The sequence below is a fragment of the Caretta caretta genome, chromosome 9 (genome assembly GCF_965140235.1).
Source record: "Caretta caretta isolate rCarCar2 chromosome 9, rCarCar1.hap1, whole genome shotgun sequence".
Lineage (NCBI taxonomy): Eukaryota > Metazoa > Chordata > Testudines > Cheloniidae > Caretta > Caretta caretta.
The window spans coordinates 53861282-53877048 of record NC_134214.1 but is presented as its reverse complement, the minus strand read 5'-3'; the positions used below and the strand labels follow the sequence as shown (position 1 = coordinate 53877048).

General features: G+C 45.8%; 1 protein-coding gene across 3 annotated transcripts in view; it reads right to left on the bottom strand.

Annotated features, from left to right (window-relative positions):
* The window catches only part of SLCO2A1 (solute carrier organic anion transporter family member 2A1), a 123015-nt gene that overhangs the window by 13118 nt on the left and 94130 nt on the right, over nt 1–15767 (bottom strand). For all 3 annotated transcript variants that reach the window (XR_007358330.2, XM_048863152.2, XM_048863154.2), the window contains 4 exons: nt 14028–14109; nt 12493–12657; nt 11244–11433; nt 3982–4138 (listed from right to left, as the gene is read on the bottom strand). Coding sequence is in view for 2 of the 3 variants with exons in the window: in XM_048863152.2 (XP_048719109.1) it covers nt 3982–4138; nt 11244–11433; nt 12493–12657; nt 14028–14109 (594 nt within the window). In the remaining variant the exon portion in view is untranslated. The remainder of the gene's footprint in view (nt 1–3981; nt 4139–11243; nt 11434–12492; nt 12658–14027; nt 14110–15767) is intronic.

The following is a 15767-nucleotide window of genomic DNA, read 5'->3' as shown; positions in this document are numbered from 1 at the left end:
TGGAACTAGATTGCTGACATGTAAAATTAAAAAGGTTGTGGAGAATTTTTTAAGCTAAGGGCTGGGGCAAGCGGATAGATGCAGAGGAGCACCCAGTTCAGGCGGGGCGGAGACATCCTTCAGGGATGAATTTATTAAAGTGGGAACTCCATAGCCTTGTAAAGAGGATAGGAAAGAAGATGGCAAAGTACAGGTGGGAGCTAGTAAGGAACAGTCAAATGTAAAAGAATCCATTTCAATATAACCAACTGAATATTGGTAAAACATACAAGTGCTTATATACAAATGCGAGAAGTCTACATACTAAGATGGGTAAACTAGAGTGACTGGCATTAAATGAGGATATTGCTATAACAGGAACCATGGAAACTTGGTGGAATGAGGAAAATCAATGGGACACAGTAATATTAGGATATGAAATATACAGGAATGACAGAGTAGGTTACTCTGGTGGGGGAGTGGCACTATATGTTAAAACAGCATAAGCCAAATAAGGAGAAAATCAGAAATGAATCAAACAGAACCATAGTATCTCTATGGACAGAAATTTGATGCTTGAATAATAAAAGTCTATGTGTTTTAAATCTTTTTATTACCCTGTAAAGTTACCTTCCATCCTGATTTTGCAGGTGTGATTCTTTTACGTTTTTCTTTATTATAAAGTTCTTCTTTTAAGAACCTGATTGATTTTAGTGTCCTAAAGATAAAGGTCTGATCTGTACTCACATTGCTAAGGCAATTAGTTTATATATTATTCTCAAGCCTCCCCAGGAAAGGGGGTGAAGGGACTTGGGGGGGGGGGGATATTTTGAGGGATAGGGATTCCAAGTGACCCTCCCCTGAATTTTTTGTAAATCACTTGGTGGTGGCAGCAATACCGTCCAAGGACAAGGAAAAGAATTTGTGCCTTGGGGAAGTTTTTAACCTAAACTGGTAGAATTTAAGCTTGGGGGTCTTTCATGTGGGTTCCCACATCTGTACCCCAGAGTTCAGAGTGGGGGGGACCCTGACAGTCTAGCAGTAGGAATATACGACTAACCACCTGACAGGATGGTGACAGTGACTGTGAAACGCTCAGGGAGGTTAAAGAAGCTACAAAACCAGAAAATATCATAATAATGGGTAATTTCAACTTTCCTCATAGTGACTGGGTAAATGGCACCTCAGGACATGAATCAGACATGAAATTTCTAGACACCATGAATGACTGATTCTTGGAGCAGCTAATCGTGGAGCCCACAAAAGGAGAGGCAATTCCTGATTTAGTCCTAAGTGGAGCACAAGATCTGGTCCAAGATAGCTGAACCACTTGGTAATAGCGACCATAAGGTAAATACATTTAGCATCCCTGTAGGGGAGAAATACACCAAAACCCCCACCCCACTAACATTTAACTTTAAGAAGGGGAACTACACAAGAATAAGGATGATAGTTAGATGGAAAATAAAGAGAGCAGTCACGAGGGTAAAGTGCCTGTCACAGTTGGGTTGTGGGCGGCAGACCTAGCAGTCAGAACCCAGAGTCACAAGACAGGGGTCAAGAGCCAGCTGGGTCAGGACTTCAGGAGGTCAGAAGCCGGAGACAAACTGGAGAGCCGACCCACGAGTCAGGCTGGTCAGGTACCATGTGCTCAGAGGCAGGTGACAAACGGTAGGTCAAGAACCATAAATCAGATGCCAACAGGCCAGGTGGGTCAGTAGACCAGGAGATCAAGCTGGGAACACAGGAGCGGGAAGCAGGAAGCACAAAGCACAGAGTTCAGCGCAGGGTGGAGCCCACTAGTTCAGATAACTTCCTGCTGCTGGCTTAAACGGGGCCATCAGGCCAACCAGCCACGCTGGGACGCTGCCAATCGGACCTCAGGGGCAGAGCCTCATGTGTCTCAAGTGAGCTATTGCTAACATCCTCCAGGTGGAGGGTTGGGGCATGGCTGCTCCCAGGCAGACCTGTAGGTTGTAGCTGTAGCAGCAGGCAAAGTACTTAAAAACATCATAATAGAGGCTCAGACTAAATGTATTCCCCAAATGAAAAAAGATAGCAGGAGGACCAAAAGAATGCCACTCTGGCTAAACAGCAGAGCATTACAGGCTAAAAGGTGCCCTTTAAAATTTGGAAGTCAAATCCTAATGAGGAAAAGAGGAAGGAGCACACACTCTGGCAAATAAGATGTAAAGGCCAAGAAAGAATTTGAGAAGCAACTTGCTAAAGACACAAAAACCAACAGTAACAAAAAAAAAATGTAAGTAGATAGAAGCAGGAAGCCTGCCAAACAATCAGTGGGGCCACTGGATGATCAAGGTGCTAAATGAGCGCTCAAGGAAGACAAGGTCATCACAGAGAAGCTAAATAAATTCTTTGAATCCGTTTTCACCGCACAGGCTGCGAAGGGGATTCCCACATCATAGCTACTCTTTTTGGACAATAGATCTCAAGTATTGTCCCAGACTGATGCGTCGATAGAAGAGGTTTTAGAACAGACTGACAAACTAAACAGTAATGAGCTTCCCCAATTTATTAGAATTCTTTGAGGGAGTCAACATGCACATGGAGAAAGGTGATCCAGTAGATACAGTGCACTTGGATTTTCAAAAAGCCTTTGACAATGTCCCTCATCAAAGGCTCTTAAGGAAACAAAGTAGCCATGAGATAAGAGGGAAGGTCCTCTCATGGATCAGTAACTGCTCGAAAGATAAGGAAACAAAGGGTAAGAATAAATGGTCATTTTTCACAATGGAGAGAGGTGAACAGCGGGGTCCCTCAAGGTTCTGTCCTGGGGCCTGTGCTGTTCAACATATTCATTAACGATCTGGAAAAAAGGGGTGCACTGTGAAGTGGCAAAGTTTGCAGATGATACAAAATTGTTCTAGATAGGTAAGTCCAAAGCTGACTGTGAAAAGCTACAAAGGATCTCACTAAGCTGGGTGACTGGGCAACAAAATGTCAGATAAAATTCTATGGCAATAAGTGCAAAGTAATGCATATTGGAAAACACAGTCCCAACTATACATATATATGCAATGATGGGGGTCTAAATTAGCTGTTACCACCCAAGAAAGAGATGTTGGAGTCATTGTGGATAGTTCTCTGAAAACTTCCACTCAGTGTGCAGCAGTGGTCAAAAACTTTTACAGTATGTTAAAAATTATTATGAAAGAGAAAAAATAAGACAGAAATTATCATAATGCCTCTATATAAAGTCATGGTGCACCCACACCTTGAATACTGTGTCCAGTTCTGGTTGCCCCATCTCAAAAAGAACTCAGAGGAACTGAAAAAGGTTCAGAGAAGGACAATAAAGATGAACAGGGGTATGGAACAGCTTCCATACAAGGAGAGACTAAAAAGATTAGGGCTATTCAGCTTTCAGGACATTGGAAATGTCCCCATTTTTCATTGCTTTGATTAAAACTTTAGAAATGTTTAATAGCTATACACTGCTTGTTCGAGATGTATCACTATGCCAAGCAGAATTTGCTCAATGTTTAACAAGGAACCAATAATCCAGAGGAACAGGCATCTGGGGTGATAAACCATGTTTGGTGTGAAGAGGAAGAAAGTCAAATGATTGCAGGCCTCATCAAAGCTCTTCTTTTGCTTTGAGGCAACATTAATTATACTTGTCCAAGTGTTCTGTGATCACCTTATTCTGAACATGAAGCTACTGGGGAAAGTCCTGTGCACAGAGAAGTATGCACATGCTGCTGATGAGTCAGAAGCTGGCATGGCAACACCAGCACACACTTGGAGAGAAGTGCCCTTTGTCAGGACTGTTTCGCAGCCCACAACAATGTCACCACAAAAGCACCCTGGGTTTTGATTCTGAGAAAATGATCACCATAGCTAGAGGTGGCTCCTGACACCTAATCTTATGAGCTTCCAGAAAACAGTTTAGATTCTGGCCCGTCAATGTGACTTTGTGGGCCAGATGGCTCAGCAGTGCGTCATCTCCCCAGCCCTGGAATCCAAGTTGCTGCTACTTACCATGTCCTTGGGCGTGGAGGAATTAATGGAATCCGAGCAGCCAGCCTTGCAGGGGGAGATGTACTCCACGTTGTCGTCTCCACAGACAGGGTGAAAGAGGTACTCTGAGCAGGAGCACGCAGTGGGGCACTTAGCTTGTGACTGGGAACTCGATGTACTGCCAAGAAAATGGAAAAAATAAAAGAAAAGAAAAGAAAATAGGATGGGGAAAAAAACCCACCCTGTTGAATTCTCTGCGTGGTTAACCAATCTCCCTGTCTCTGTTTGTGTTGGGTCACTGCCATGCAGTAGCCTGGCCTTGTGCCTGATTCCTATGCCCTGGCAGGTACTGCTAAAATTTACAGTGAACTTAGCAGTAATTACTCGCATGTGCATGCAAACAAACATTCACACACTTTTTTATGGAGGAAAACTAATAATCAGATACCTGGAGAAATTTAATTGGGCTAAGGCATCCATCTGAAACCACATAACATCCAAATCAGAAGTGGGGGGGAAGTCAGTTCAATCAGAATTGAAACTGGAAGCATGCTAGCTCAAACACACAAATTGAGGCAAAGGTTGCATTTAAACTTCACAGGACAAAATTCACTACACTGATTTTTCTTTCCTTAGCACTATGGAGGAGCAGTAAACTTCTGCAGTAATATATTACCCAGTAATCCATCTTCAGGGATTACTCTCAGTCAAATCCTAGGGCGTGGTGGATGACAGGACAGACTGTATATGCTTTACTTCCTGCAGCAAATAGCTAACAGTCAGCTGGGGCTTTTCAGGTAAAAGGGATTTTCCACTGCTCATGGGCTGCTGGCACTGAGGTGGGGAAGATTTCCAGAGCAATGGAAGCAGTGTTTCCCCCAGGAATTGAAATTATGAGGGGTGTTCAAATTTACGGGGAAGGGGTAGGGGGTGGGAGGGTCAGGGCCAATGAGAGGTGAGACCGTGAGGGTGAAGATGGGCTGTATGGCACCATAGTAAAAACTGAAAAATGTTTCATGACCCTTTTATTAGATTTTAAAATCATCAAACAAATTAAAGTTGGCTACTCAAGCCTTCTATGAATCACTACATCTATATCCTTCTTGGTTTCTTATTATAATTTTGCACAACTCTGTTAATGAACTTCTTGAATGCAATGCATTCATCTTTGGTGGCTTCTTGTGTGTCCAGTACTTCCATTCCTTCAATTGATATGCTCATTAGTTCATTCACATGATCAGGCAGAAGGCGACTTCTTTAAAAAAAACCCACAAAATTCTATTCAATGATGAAAAAGAATGCTCAGCTGTAGCTGTTGTGTCTGGGAGTAGCAAGAGATGAATTCCTACTTCTTTCAGCCCAGGAAACATAGCATAAAGATTGGGTCAAGCCACTAGTGATGATAAAAAAGAAGTTGAAGTCAAATCTTCATTCATTCGTCATATATTCCACTCTGTGTTCAAATTCTCTATTCTGTCCTGAGCACATGGCAGCCCCATTGCTGGTAGTGCCTCTCTCTACTCAACTGTCAGTGTTTTATAAGACAGGGATCTGTAAAAGCTACGTAGAGGTTGAGTAGAATCTAGAAGTCGCTGTTGTAGGTTTTTAAGAATCAAGTCTGTGTACTTTTTCAGTTGTCTTAACAAACACTTCTTGTCCTCTTCACTTAAGGATTCAATATAAATGCCTTCATTAGTCAACTTCTGGATTGAAGTCTTTGCTTCTTCCAGTACTTTTTCAATGGATAGCTCTCTGATTGATCCAAATGTAGCTTCTATTGCTGGACAAAGATCTACTACTGTTGTAGCAGATGCCTGGATGGCATTGTTTAATGACCCAAGTGGTTTCAACAGTAGATTTACAAGAGAGAGAATGGCAATAGTCTTCTCTGAACATAGTAGCAAAAGTACTCACTCCACCAGCCTCACTACTTAGATCCATCCCATCTTGGTAGATACTTTCCAAAGCCAGTAATAATGGCTAGAGTAATTTTAAGACAACAGCCAAGGATTGCTCATGAGAAAGCCAGAGGGTTTTCCCAGGCTGGACTACTTTGAACTTCAGTCCCAAAGTATCTTCTATATTTTCCAAGATATTCAGTCTTTTTGGACTCTTGCTGAAAAAAGAATATAATGAAGACATTAAATGTATAGCTTTTTAAATATCTTTTGAAGAATCTGCAGCTCGTACTAGCTCTAGTTGGAGTACATGGCCTCTGCAGTGTGTATAGGAGAGACTAGGGTTACACTTTTCTCTGAGCAAAGCTTGTGCTCCACCATGTCTTCCAGAGAAGTTTGCAGCTCCATCAAATGCAAAAGCAGCCATCTGTTTGGGGTCCAGTTGACAAGCATTTAACTCTTCTAAGATGTGGGTTGTCACAGATCTAGCCAATCTGTCTTCTATAATTTGAACATCTAGAAATGCACCTACTGGCCTACCACTGACATCAAGGTAACATACAGAATGAATTAATACTTGATGACCATTTGCATTAGTGCATTCATCGCCCTGTATGCACATTTTTTGAATGTGGTGAGAGAGTTCTTCACTTTTTCAACTGTTGAGTCTTTCACTGTTGCACCACGTGCGTCTAGCCAGTCAGTTGAGTTTCTTGCAGAAAGATAGTGAGCATTTTCTGGTCTTGTTCGGAACCAGTGTTCAACTTCAGGATGGACAAGTGACAATGCACTTAACATTGGCCTCCAGTTTGTAGTGTGTGATATCTTTTGCTTAAATAGAAAGTATGATGCCACAGCCATGTTTGTTCACATGAACTGTGTTATGTAACAGCCTCATTAACACTCACCAGTGTTGTCCTTGGTCAGTGGAGACTCAGAGTTCAGAGGTGCTTTCACATGAGTTCATCTCCCAGGTGGGGGACAAGAAGGCACCTTGTTTGTTCCTCCAGCTGCTCACTGTTCACTCTGGCCACTGTTGTTTGTTGTGCCACCATTCACTCCATCGCTCTGTTGCCAATGGCCCTGCGCCTTCATCTTCTGGTGCCACCTGCCACTGCGACCTCTGTGTCGGTCTCTGGAGGCTTCACCCAGCTGTCAATGATTTTAGCTGAGCTCTCAGCTAGTGCAGATTGGGCCATCTCTTCCACAGAAACACTGTCCCACAGCGGGTCTAAGTACTTAGACCTGATTATCAGTGATTTCAGCTGTAGTGATCACTTAACAAAATAAAGACTATCCATGGAGCCTAATCAGCTCTGTCTTTAAACAGTGGAGAGGGGCAGGTCTAATAGTACTTGTGACTCAGGCAGAGCATCAAGCAAAACACCTGTCCCCACCCTCTCTCTCTCTCTCTCTCTCTCTCTCTGCCCTCAATCAGCACAGGCTAAGTACAGTTCTACTGCACTTTACTCATACAATAAGAATAACAACACTTCATTATACCTCTTTCCCCGCATTCAAGTGATTTGTAACCCAACCCCAGCCAAAATCTATCACTTGGGCAACACAGCTCTGTTTGCTGGATACCTAGGTAGATTAGGTATGAATGTAAATACAATCTGGTCCCAAAGCCTTTCCCCCGAGTCCGCAGCTCATCACTAGCTGTCAGGGAGAGCTCATTTAGACTTTGCTTACAAATCATAATTTGAAATTATTAGGTTGGCCAACATCACCAAAATGAATGCACTGACATTGTCATAAACAGCTGTACAAGGAAGCTAGTCTATGTTCATACTTTTCAAATCTATTATACTTTTTCAGATACACGTATTTTATCATACACTGTATATGCTTTTAAAGTATGTATTAATGTTTCAATTTCAATTCAAATTTCCAATCATTAAATTGGCAACTCTGCATGTAACTAGTTCACAAAATCGGGGGGGGGGGGATTCAGGGGGGGTAAACACCCTCTTGGGGGGGGGGGGTGTAGGGAAATCCCTGAATGGAAAGCATAGGCCAATAGACAACAGACCATAGTAAGAGTTTGACTAGCCTGGTACTTGGTTTGACCCAAGGAAGCTGCAGGGGAAGGAGAGGAGCAGATGAAAGGAGCCACTGGGGAGAAGACACAGTGTCTGGAGTGGCTCAAACAATAGCCAGAAAGTGCTGAGCCCAAACCTTGCCCTGGAAGTGGGTTGAGTTCACTGGGCCTTCATCATGAGGCGGAAGGGGGCCTATCTCTCTTTAGAAACAGTCTCCAGTTAAATCCCTTCTCCTGGCCCTATCTGACCTGTAGGATTTTGCCCTCCTCACTCAAATTGACAAAAAATGTGGATCCCCCTCCATTTCTGCCAGTCAGGGGTTCTGTGTACAGCAGTTCCCTAAAGTCAGCAGTGGGGAACTCACTATGTGTCCTGCCCAGGCTGCGTAGACATGGCAGCAAAGGGGCAAATGCCTGTTCTCCACCATAGTCTTCCAACCTGCCATCTCCTCCCATGCAACTGTAACCCACACACCTCCTGGGTGTGGTGCTCTGTCCCAGCTAGTGGCACCGAGACCACGGAGAGAGAGAGATTAGAGTCTGCTCTACAGCCTTAGCTAATGGGCCTATAGCTTTTAGCTCATGCAGTAGAGGCTCATGCATTTAGCTCCGGAGGTCCCAGGTTTGATCCCGCCCGCTGACAACCGGGGTTTGTCAGTGTTACACAATTATCGGAGAAACTCCAGCACATGCCTTTAAGCTGGGAAGGAACAGTGAGGAACATGATCTCAAATTAAAACATAAAATTAAAAACCATCACCAACACCCGGCAATGTATTGGACTCCAAGGGCCACGTTCCCTGACCTTGCCCCAGCATTTCCAAGGCAGGAATTAGGTAAAGTCAGACTTCAATACACAGCATCACAGCATGCAGATATCTCTCAGCAGTGTGGCATCTGCTCCCTGCATTCCACCAAAACACAGCAAATTGCCAGGAAGTAATGGGGGCAATTCAATCCCAGCACCTGGTCAGCAGACACTGCCCCCGAGCTGACTGCCCTGCCCCCCGAAAGCGACCGGACAGACACGAACATCTTTGTGAATCCTGACACAACTAGAGGGCACAGGTGTGCTGACCCATAGCTCCAAATGGCATCTCCAAAGAGTCTGCAAGCCCCAACCCTCCGCGGCTCTGCGTCACTTGTCCAGACTCTGATCTCAGACTGCAAAGAAGGTGAGTGGCCTGGAACTGCAGTGGTAATGTGTTCAATGTTCTACCCACAAAACTGTCCTTCCTGTCTCTTAAATCCTTTACCAGCTTCCTCTCCCCTCCTCCTCCTCCCCTCTGCTCCCGTCCCCGAATCCAAACAATGCAGGCTGAACACTGTGCTGTATGGCTAATTAGAGCTCCTCCACACACAGACAAATATTTTTGGGGATCACTAGTAGATTTTTAAAATTGCCAACACTCCCAATGACTATTAACCACTCCTAACGAAGTACACTCAGTGCAGATCTCGAGAGCACCATACAAACACTGCCAGCCACTGCCTAGAGGTCTGTTTGCCGAGTGCTGGTGTCGCTTTCCTTGGTTAGAAATATGTGTTTTTGTTTAACTATGGCAGGGTGCAGGAGGGGGATGAATGGATAGAGTGGCCAGCCTCTGGCCCCTCCTGTTTGCAAGCAGAGCACCCCTGGGACAGGGGGTTTATCACAGGCCAAGAGAAACATTTGTGTGGAAGCCCCTTCTTAAGATATTGGCAGTAAGCTGGGAAATGGTCTGAATAAGGTGAAACTGACGAGCTTGGGATGGAGACCAAGTGCAACTTTATCTTAAATAAGTAAAAGGGGACAATAAGAGTCAAGTGTTCCCTCTCACACAGCCAGAGAGGCTACTTTCTGAGAGAAGGAGTGCGAGAGCCAGCTGGCTATATTAACGCCTTCCGACTGGGCAGGTGTTCCATGAGCCAGAGCCCCTCTCCCTTACGGAAATGTAAGGATGAAACTTACAGAGGTAGCTTTGCTTGATATGGGAGTCACCAGGTAAACATTATGACTGCACTTTTTTGGAAAGGGGTGTTCTGTGCTGTACACCCTCTCTATTCTCTGGCCGGTATATCTAGGCCCAGCAGGTTGGACATAGATTAAAGGCCAGAAAGGACCATAATGATCTTCTGGTCTGACCTCCTGTATAGCCCAGGCCTGGGGTAACTAGAATGTCGCATAGTTACCCCTGTATTGAGCCCAGTAACTGGTTATGTTTATAGCCAGCAGCTGCAGAGATTAGATGGGAAATGGTGCTGAAATAGATCACATGCCCAACAGACACAGAGACCATACTCAGATGAGACTCCTGGAAGGACCACCTCTGAAAGGCGGAACTTCCCAGGATGTGCTAACCCTGACAGCCAATCAGCATTCAGAGTGCCCTTTTGAAGATGATGTCATTGCACAGTGGCACCCCCTGGTTCAGAGGCAGCCGGATACAGAATACTCACCCTTTTCCAAACACTTTCCTGCTCAGGCAGTCCTGGGGGAGCCCCCCGAGGGGAGGTGTGTAACATTCCTCTTCTGGGTGGTTGTGAGACTCTGCACTGTCACAGCAGAGACATATGATTGATTTGGCTCATCCCAAGATATGCAATCTCGAGGAGCAGAAGGTAGCAAAGGGAGCAACGTGGAGGGTTAGTGTTGCCTGGCAAATGAGTGTGTCAATGCTATGGGGGCTGCATATGTGAGAGCCTGCTGTGGGGATAGCCTGGTTCCCTCTGCACCTGGCTGAAGTGAGCGAGTGAGGAGGAGAGCCTCCTGCAACTGCTACAAGGAGAAGCGGTGAGCTGCCGGGCCTGATTGGAAGCCAGTGTGTGCTGTGGGATGGCTATGGGAAGGCCTCACCGTGCTCTTCTCATCATGAACTCCTGAGTGGCCCGTGGCAAACGTGAAGTCCCTAGGTGGCCATGGCCTTGTACGGTGGAGTGTCTGTGGTGTGGTCAAACTGTAGTGTGGCTGGAGTATAAACAAACAGAAGGCTGTGGGCTCTGTGTGAGCTGTAACTGGGCCAGGGACTCAGTGAGGGGAGAGGAGGGAAAGACAAAGAATTGGCCAAAGAAGGAAGGGAAGAGAAAAGTAGAAGAAGCAGAGTAAGGGAGAGAGTGAAGGAGAGGTGGAACTAATCTGAGTACTTGGTGGACATTACTTCCCACTCTGCACTTTGAGGCCTCCTCTAGTGTAAGAAGATAAGAGTCTACTACTGCTGCTGGTTAACAGATTAACTCCTTTGGCTATAGTTGGAGAGGCTCCTGCTTTTAGCTATGAAGGTCCTAGGTTCGAAACCCATTCTAATGTCCGAGCAGGATTATACTCTCAGCCAGCCTTCCTCACTGGCACAGCCCTGCATTACCTGGGTGGGTAAACCCCAGCAATGGTCTGTGTAGGGCAGCCCATGAAGAAAAGGGGGAGGCAGCAGAGGACGGAGATGAGGAGCACCACCAGTGCAAACCGTGGGATGGCTTTGATGGAGAAGCCAAAGCGCTTCATGATGATTCCTCCTAGAAGCATCCCCAGTGCGGCGGCGGGCAGGTTCACAGCTCCTGCAATGACAGAAGAGGCAGCAGCCATGAGTGCATGGGGAGAGCTCTCCTGGCCAAGAGCCGTTCAGTACTGACATTCAGAGGAGCAGGGCTGGCTAGGTATTTGTGGTGGGAGGGGGAACCACAGACCCTTCAATCTCCTGAGGCCAATTAATTGCCACAGTATCTGGTGCGCACTAGTTACCCCAGGCTGGGAAGTTTCAGTGATGATATCACATCTATTTTTCATAATCCCTAAGCAGCACCTTTGCACCAATTTGGCCATGCCTCCTTCTTCCCCAGCTGTGATCCTAAGTCAGGGGCTGTGAGGAGGACAATGTATGACCGGTTTCAGAGTAGCAGCCGTGTTAGTCTATATTCGCAAAAAGAAAAGGAGTACTTGTGGCATCTTAGAGACTAACAAATTTATTTGAGCATAAGCTTTCGTGAGCTACAGCTCACTTCATCGGATGCATGATCGTTAGGCCAGCTCTGTTCCTCTCGAGGCTAGGGGAATTCCTAGATGGATTGTTAAACTGACTTCACAGCCCCTTTGCTGTAGCGTGGCAGAGGATCTTGACCATGGCAGGGAGACTACATTAATTTTACACATCTACTAAGTGTCAAATTTGGTGTAAGATACTTTTCCACTGACGCACTTTCTCTAACCAATTGATTTGAAAGATCTACCTTACTTTGCCCTACCCAAGTCAATGGGTCGCATGGTGTACATGAGAGCAGTCTCTAGCCCACTAACAATAAGGTCAACCATGGACAACCCGACTGATGGGTGTCACCATGGCCTCATCCTCACAAACATTCAGGGCAGGAAAACGGAAATGACTTGGATTGGCTTAAGACCAGAGAGGGTGGAAGTCTCTGAATCTTGCCTACATCCTTCCCCAGATGCAGTGCCAGGAGAATGTACTTCCCATGTTTTCTCTCTTTATATTTTAAAAAGCCATGGAAATCATGGACTGGGTGCCCCCCATCTGTGAATGCATTTGCTGCATTTCAAATCTTCCCTTTGAATTCAGGGCCAATCGCCCCCTTTCACGGGGACACGGACATGTGTCTCACCAATGAGGAAGTTGGCATAGGACGAGGTGGTGCCGTACTGTTTCTCCAGGAACTTGTTGAGGAAGGTGGCGAGACCAGCTATGACTGAGGAGAAGCTGCACTGAGCCAGGACCAGGAGAATGAAGAGGGGGTTGAGGAGCAGCTTGAGAAAGATCCGAGGGAATTCTACAAGGAAACAAGAAGGAAGAAGTAATTTATCAAGGAAGAGGTCATGCCAACAGCTCGTCCCATGAAAATAAAGCTTAGAAACAACCTTTCTATGATGATTTAATACAGAAACCTCTGGAGCACATGTGGGTTCCGCTATCGGAGACAGGTCCCAGAAGAACTGTCATATTGGAATAGGGAGATGAGCAATGCTTAATTTTTAATGAAAGAGGTCCCGGGAGCTCAAGCAATTATGTGCTGGGGCTCAAGCAATTTTTTTACATTCATAACTGATGCAGCAAGCCCAGAGGTGCTGGGGCTATAAACTGCCAAGACCGGAGGTAAGGCTGCTTTGAGCCCTACCATCAACCTTCTTTCTGTGTCTTTGTTCTTCTGAATTTAGACACCCTGCCCTGATTGTAATATTGTCTAGCTGTGTCATGCTGACTTGTTAAAATGTGGGCCAGATCCTCAGCTGGTGTAAACTGATGAAACTCCATTGACTTTAATAGAGCCATGCTGATTTACATCAGGTGAAGATCTAACTCCTGGACTCTGATTGCAAGGAAAATTAACTGCTTGTTCATTTGAATAAATGACAGTGTAATTTATTATTCCTAAAGGCCAATCTGAGACAACCTGCATCAAACTGGGCCTAGCAATATGCCACAGACAGCTGACTGACCCCAAGTCACTTATGGACCACTGTCATTCTACTAATCACCTCCTTAACTTTGACCACCTTTTTTTAGAGGCAATTTGTCCATGTGAGGAAGAGGAAACATCCTTGTCTGGAAGCTCCCAGGAAGCAAAGCAGTGTGCTACCCCGGAGGGAAGGTGGCACGTCCTCTGCTACCAATGTGTAATTGCTATGTGTCAGAATGCACTTGTGTCCCTGAGATCCCTTTCCTTTGGAGAGAGCTACGTTTAAACAGGCTAGCTTAGATTACATTTACAAGTCTGAAGGTAGACCCAGTGCCTACTGCCGTTGATCTGCACCTTGTATCCCCTGCAGAGTTTGGCAGGAGCAACACGCTGGGTACTATTGTCCAAAGTGCCTAAGTGACTTAGGAGCCTCAGGCCCATGTTCAAAGAGACTTGGGCCATAGGAGCTTAAGTCCCATTGACTTGCAGCTGGGGAGACTAAAGTCACTTCTGAATATGAGCCTTGGGCACACTTTGAAAGATTTGTCCCTCAGCTCCAGATTAGACTAGCTGTGAGTGCTGCTAGCAAGGCCTGAGAAGCGTAGGCAGCAATGTGCCAGGAAGTTACGCAGTGCCTGCCTAGCCATGGCAAGTGTGCTGTCTGCGTGAGTCACTCCAGTTCCTGAGTGCACTAGCAGCCACTCAAACAGTTAAAGTGCAAGACTAGAACAGGAGCCCTTTACTTCTAATGAACTCTGTCAGGGAGACTTCTTCAGCCTTTGCCTTCTCCATCTTCTTCAGCATGTCTGCCTCGGCGCCTGCATCCTGGGGAGAGCAGAGAGAAGCACAGCTTACTCCGAGAGGCACTGGCAGACATTTAGCATTCTCCAAGTGAGTGATGGGTGCTGGAAACTACCCCATAATTGTATCAGAGAGGCTGCTGTCATGCAGTTGTGGTCACACAAAGAGGCATGGGTGGCAGTGTGACAATCAAGAAAGCTTAGACACCCCCTTCCAAAGCACTGGCCGGCTTGCTCCGACACAAGAGCCAACTCAACCCTTGCGGTGCTCAGCGCAGGGAGTGCCCCAGGGTGCATAAAGGGGAAGACAAGGAGATGTGCATCTCTGGTGCAGCTGGACATTGCCAGCTGTGTCCCCTGGCATTCCGCCTGCTGGAGCTAAGCTTCTCTTTGATCTTTTGCCAAGGCTGAGGCACTTGCTCAGCCTGCGGCAGTGAAGGAGTTAATTATCTGAGTGGCTTCTCGAGTCTGCCCCCATTAGGTGCCAGAGTAGAGCTGGATGGAAAGCAGTTTTCCTGTCTGAGAGATTTTGAAAAAAATTCACATCCTAAATTGGGATGAAAAGTCAAAAATCTCAAAAATTGTCATGAACCAAATATCGGTGGTGCAGGGGGATTCCAGTTGGGTCAGCTGAAAGAAAATTATGAAATGTTTTGTTTCAATTTTGATTTTTTTAACTATAAATTAACTTAAATTTTGAAATGAAGAGCCGTTTCAAACCAAAAAATAGAACTTTTCATGTTGAAAACATCAAAACGGGACATTCTGACAATTTCAAACCTTCCCCCCTCCCCCAACTGTTCTTGAAATGGGGAATTTGTCCAGACCGGCCCTTTCCTGCAAATGGTTTCAATGAATCAGCATTTCTGACCCCAAAAAATGCATTGTGGAAAAATTCCCAACCAGCTCTGCTACACAGCTCGGCGTGGTGCTGGTACCCCACAGCAGAGCTCCACTTTGAACAATTACCCCTGGGAGCCCTCTGCTGGTGTCCCTGTTACCGATGGAGAGCATGATCTTGGAGAAGACAGGACAAGGATGGGGGTGGTGATGCCACTGTAAGGGGAGGGAGAGAAGGGGCAAGAAAGCGGAGAATGCCAAGGTGGGCCATAGCAAGGAGATGAGAGGAAAGAGGCTAACGAGACTGGTGCAAGGTGCAGTGAAACCTCGATTCCTACAGAGAGGATAGAGTCTTACACAAAAATACAACTAAGTGAATGCAGTGGTGATAAAAGACTGACAGCCTTGGTGAATGAAATAGGAACATAGGAAATGCAAGCAGTCCATTGACTCCAGTATCTTGTCCCCAATGCTAGTCAGCACCAGCTGCTTCAGATGGAAGGACTCCTGCAGTGGGCAGTTATGGGTTAACCTGCCCCAAGGCAAAATGTCTTCCTGAAGCCGAGCATTTTGAGCTTGGTTAAAGCCCTGAAGCAGAAGGGCTTATGTCCCTTTCAAAACTCTTGTTTTCTGTATATCTCCAGATATTCTCATTATCCACATAAATGTCCAATCCTTCTCTGAATCTTGACAAGTTTTTGGCCTCAGTGATAGCTTGTAGCAATGAGTTCCATAGACTAGTGATGCGTTGTATGAAACTCCTTCATTTATCCACAAACCAGAGACATCACAAGCCTCTCCACACTGTTCAGCCAACATGCCTCAACCTTGACCCAGCGGGCC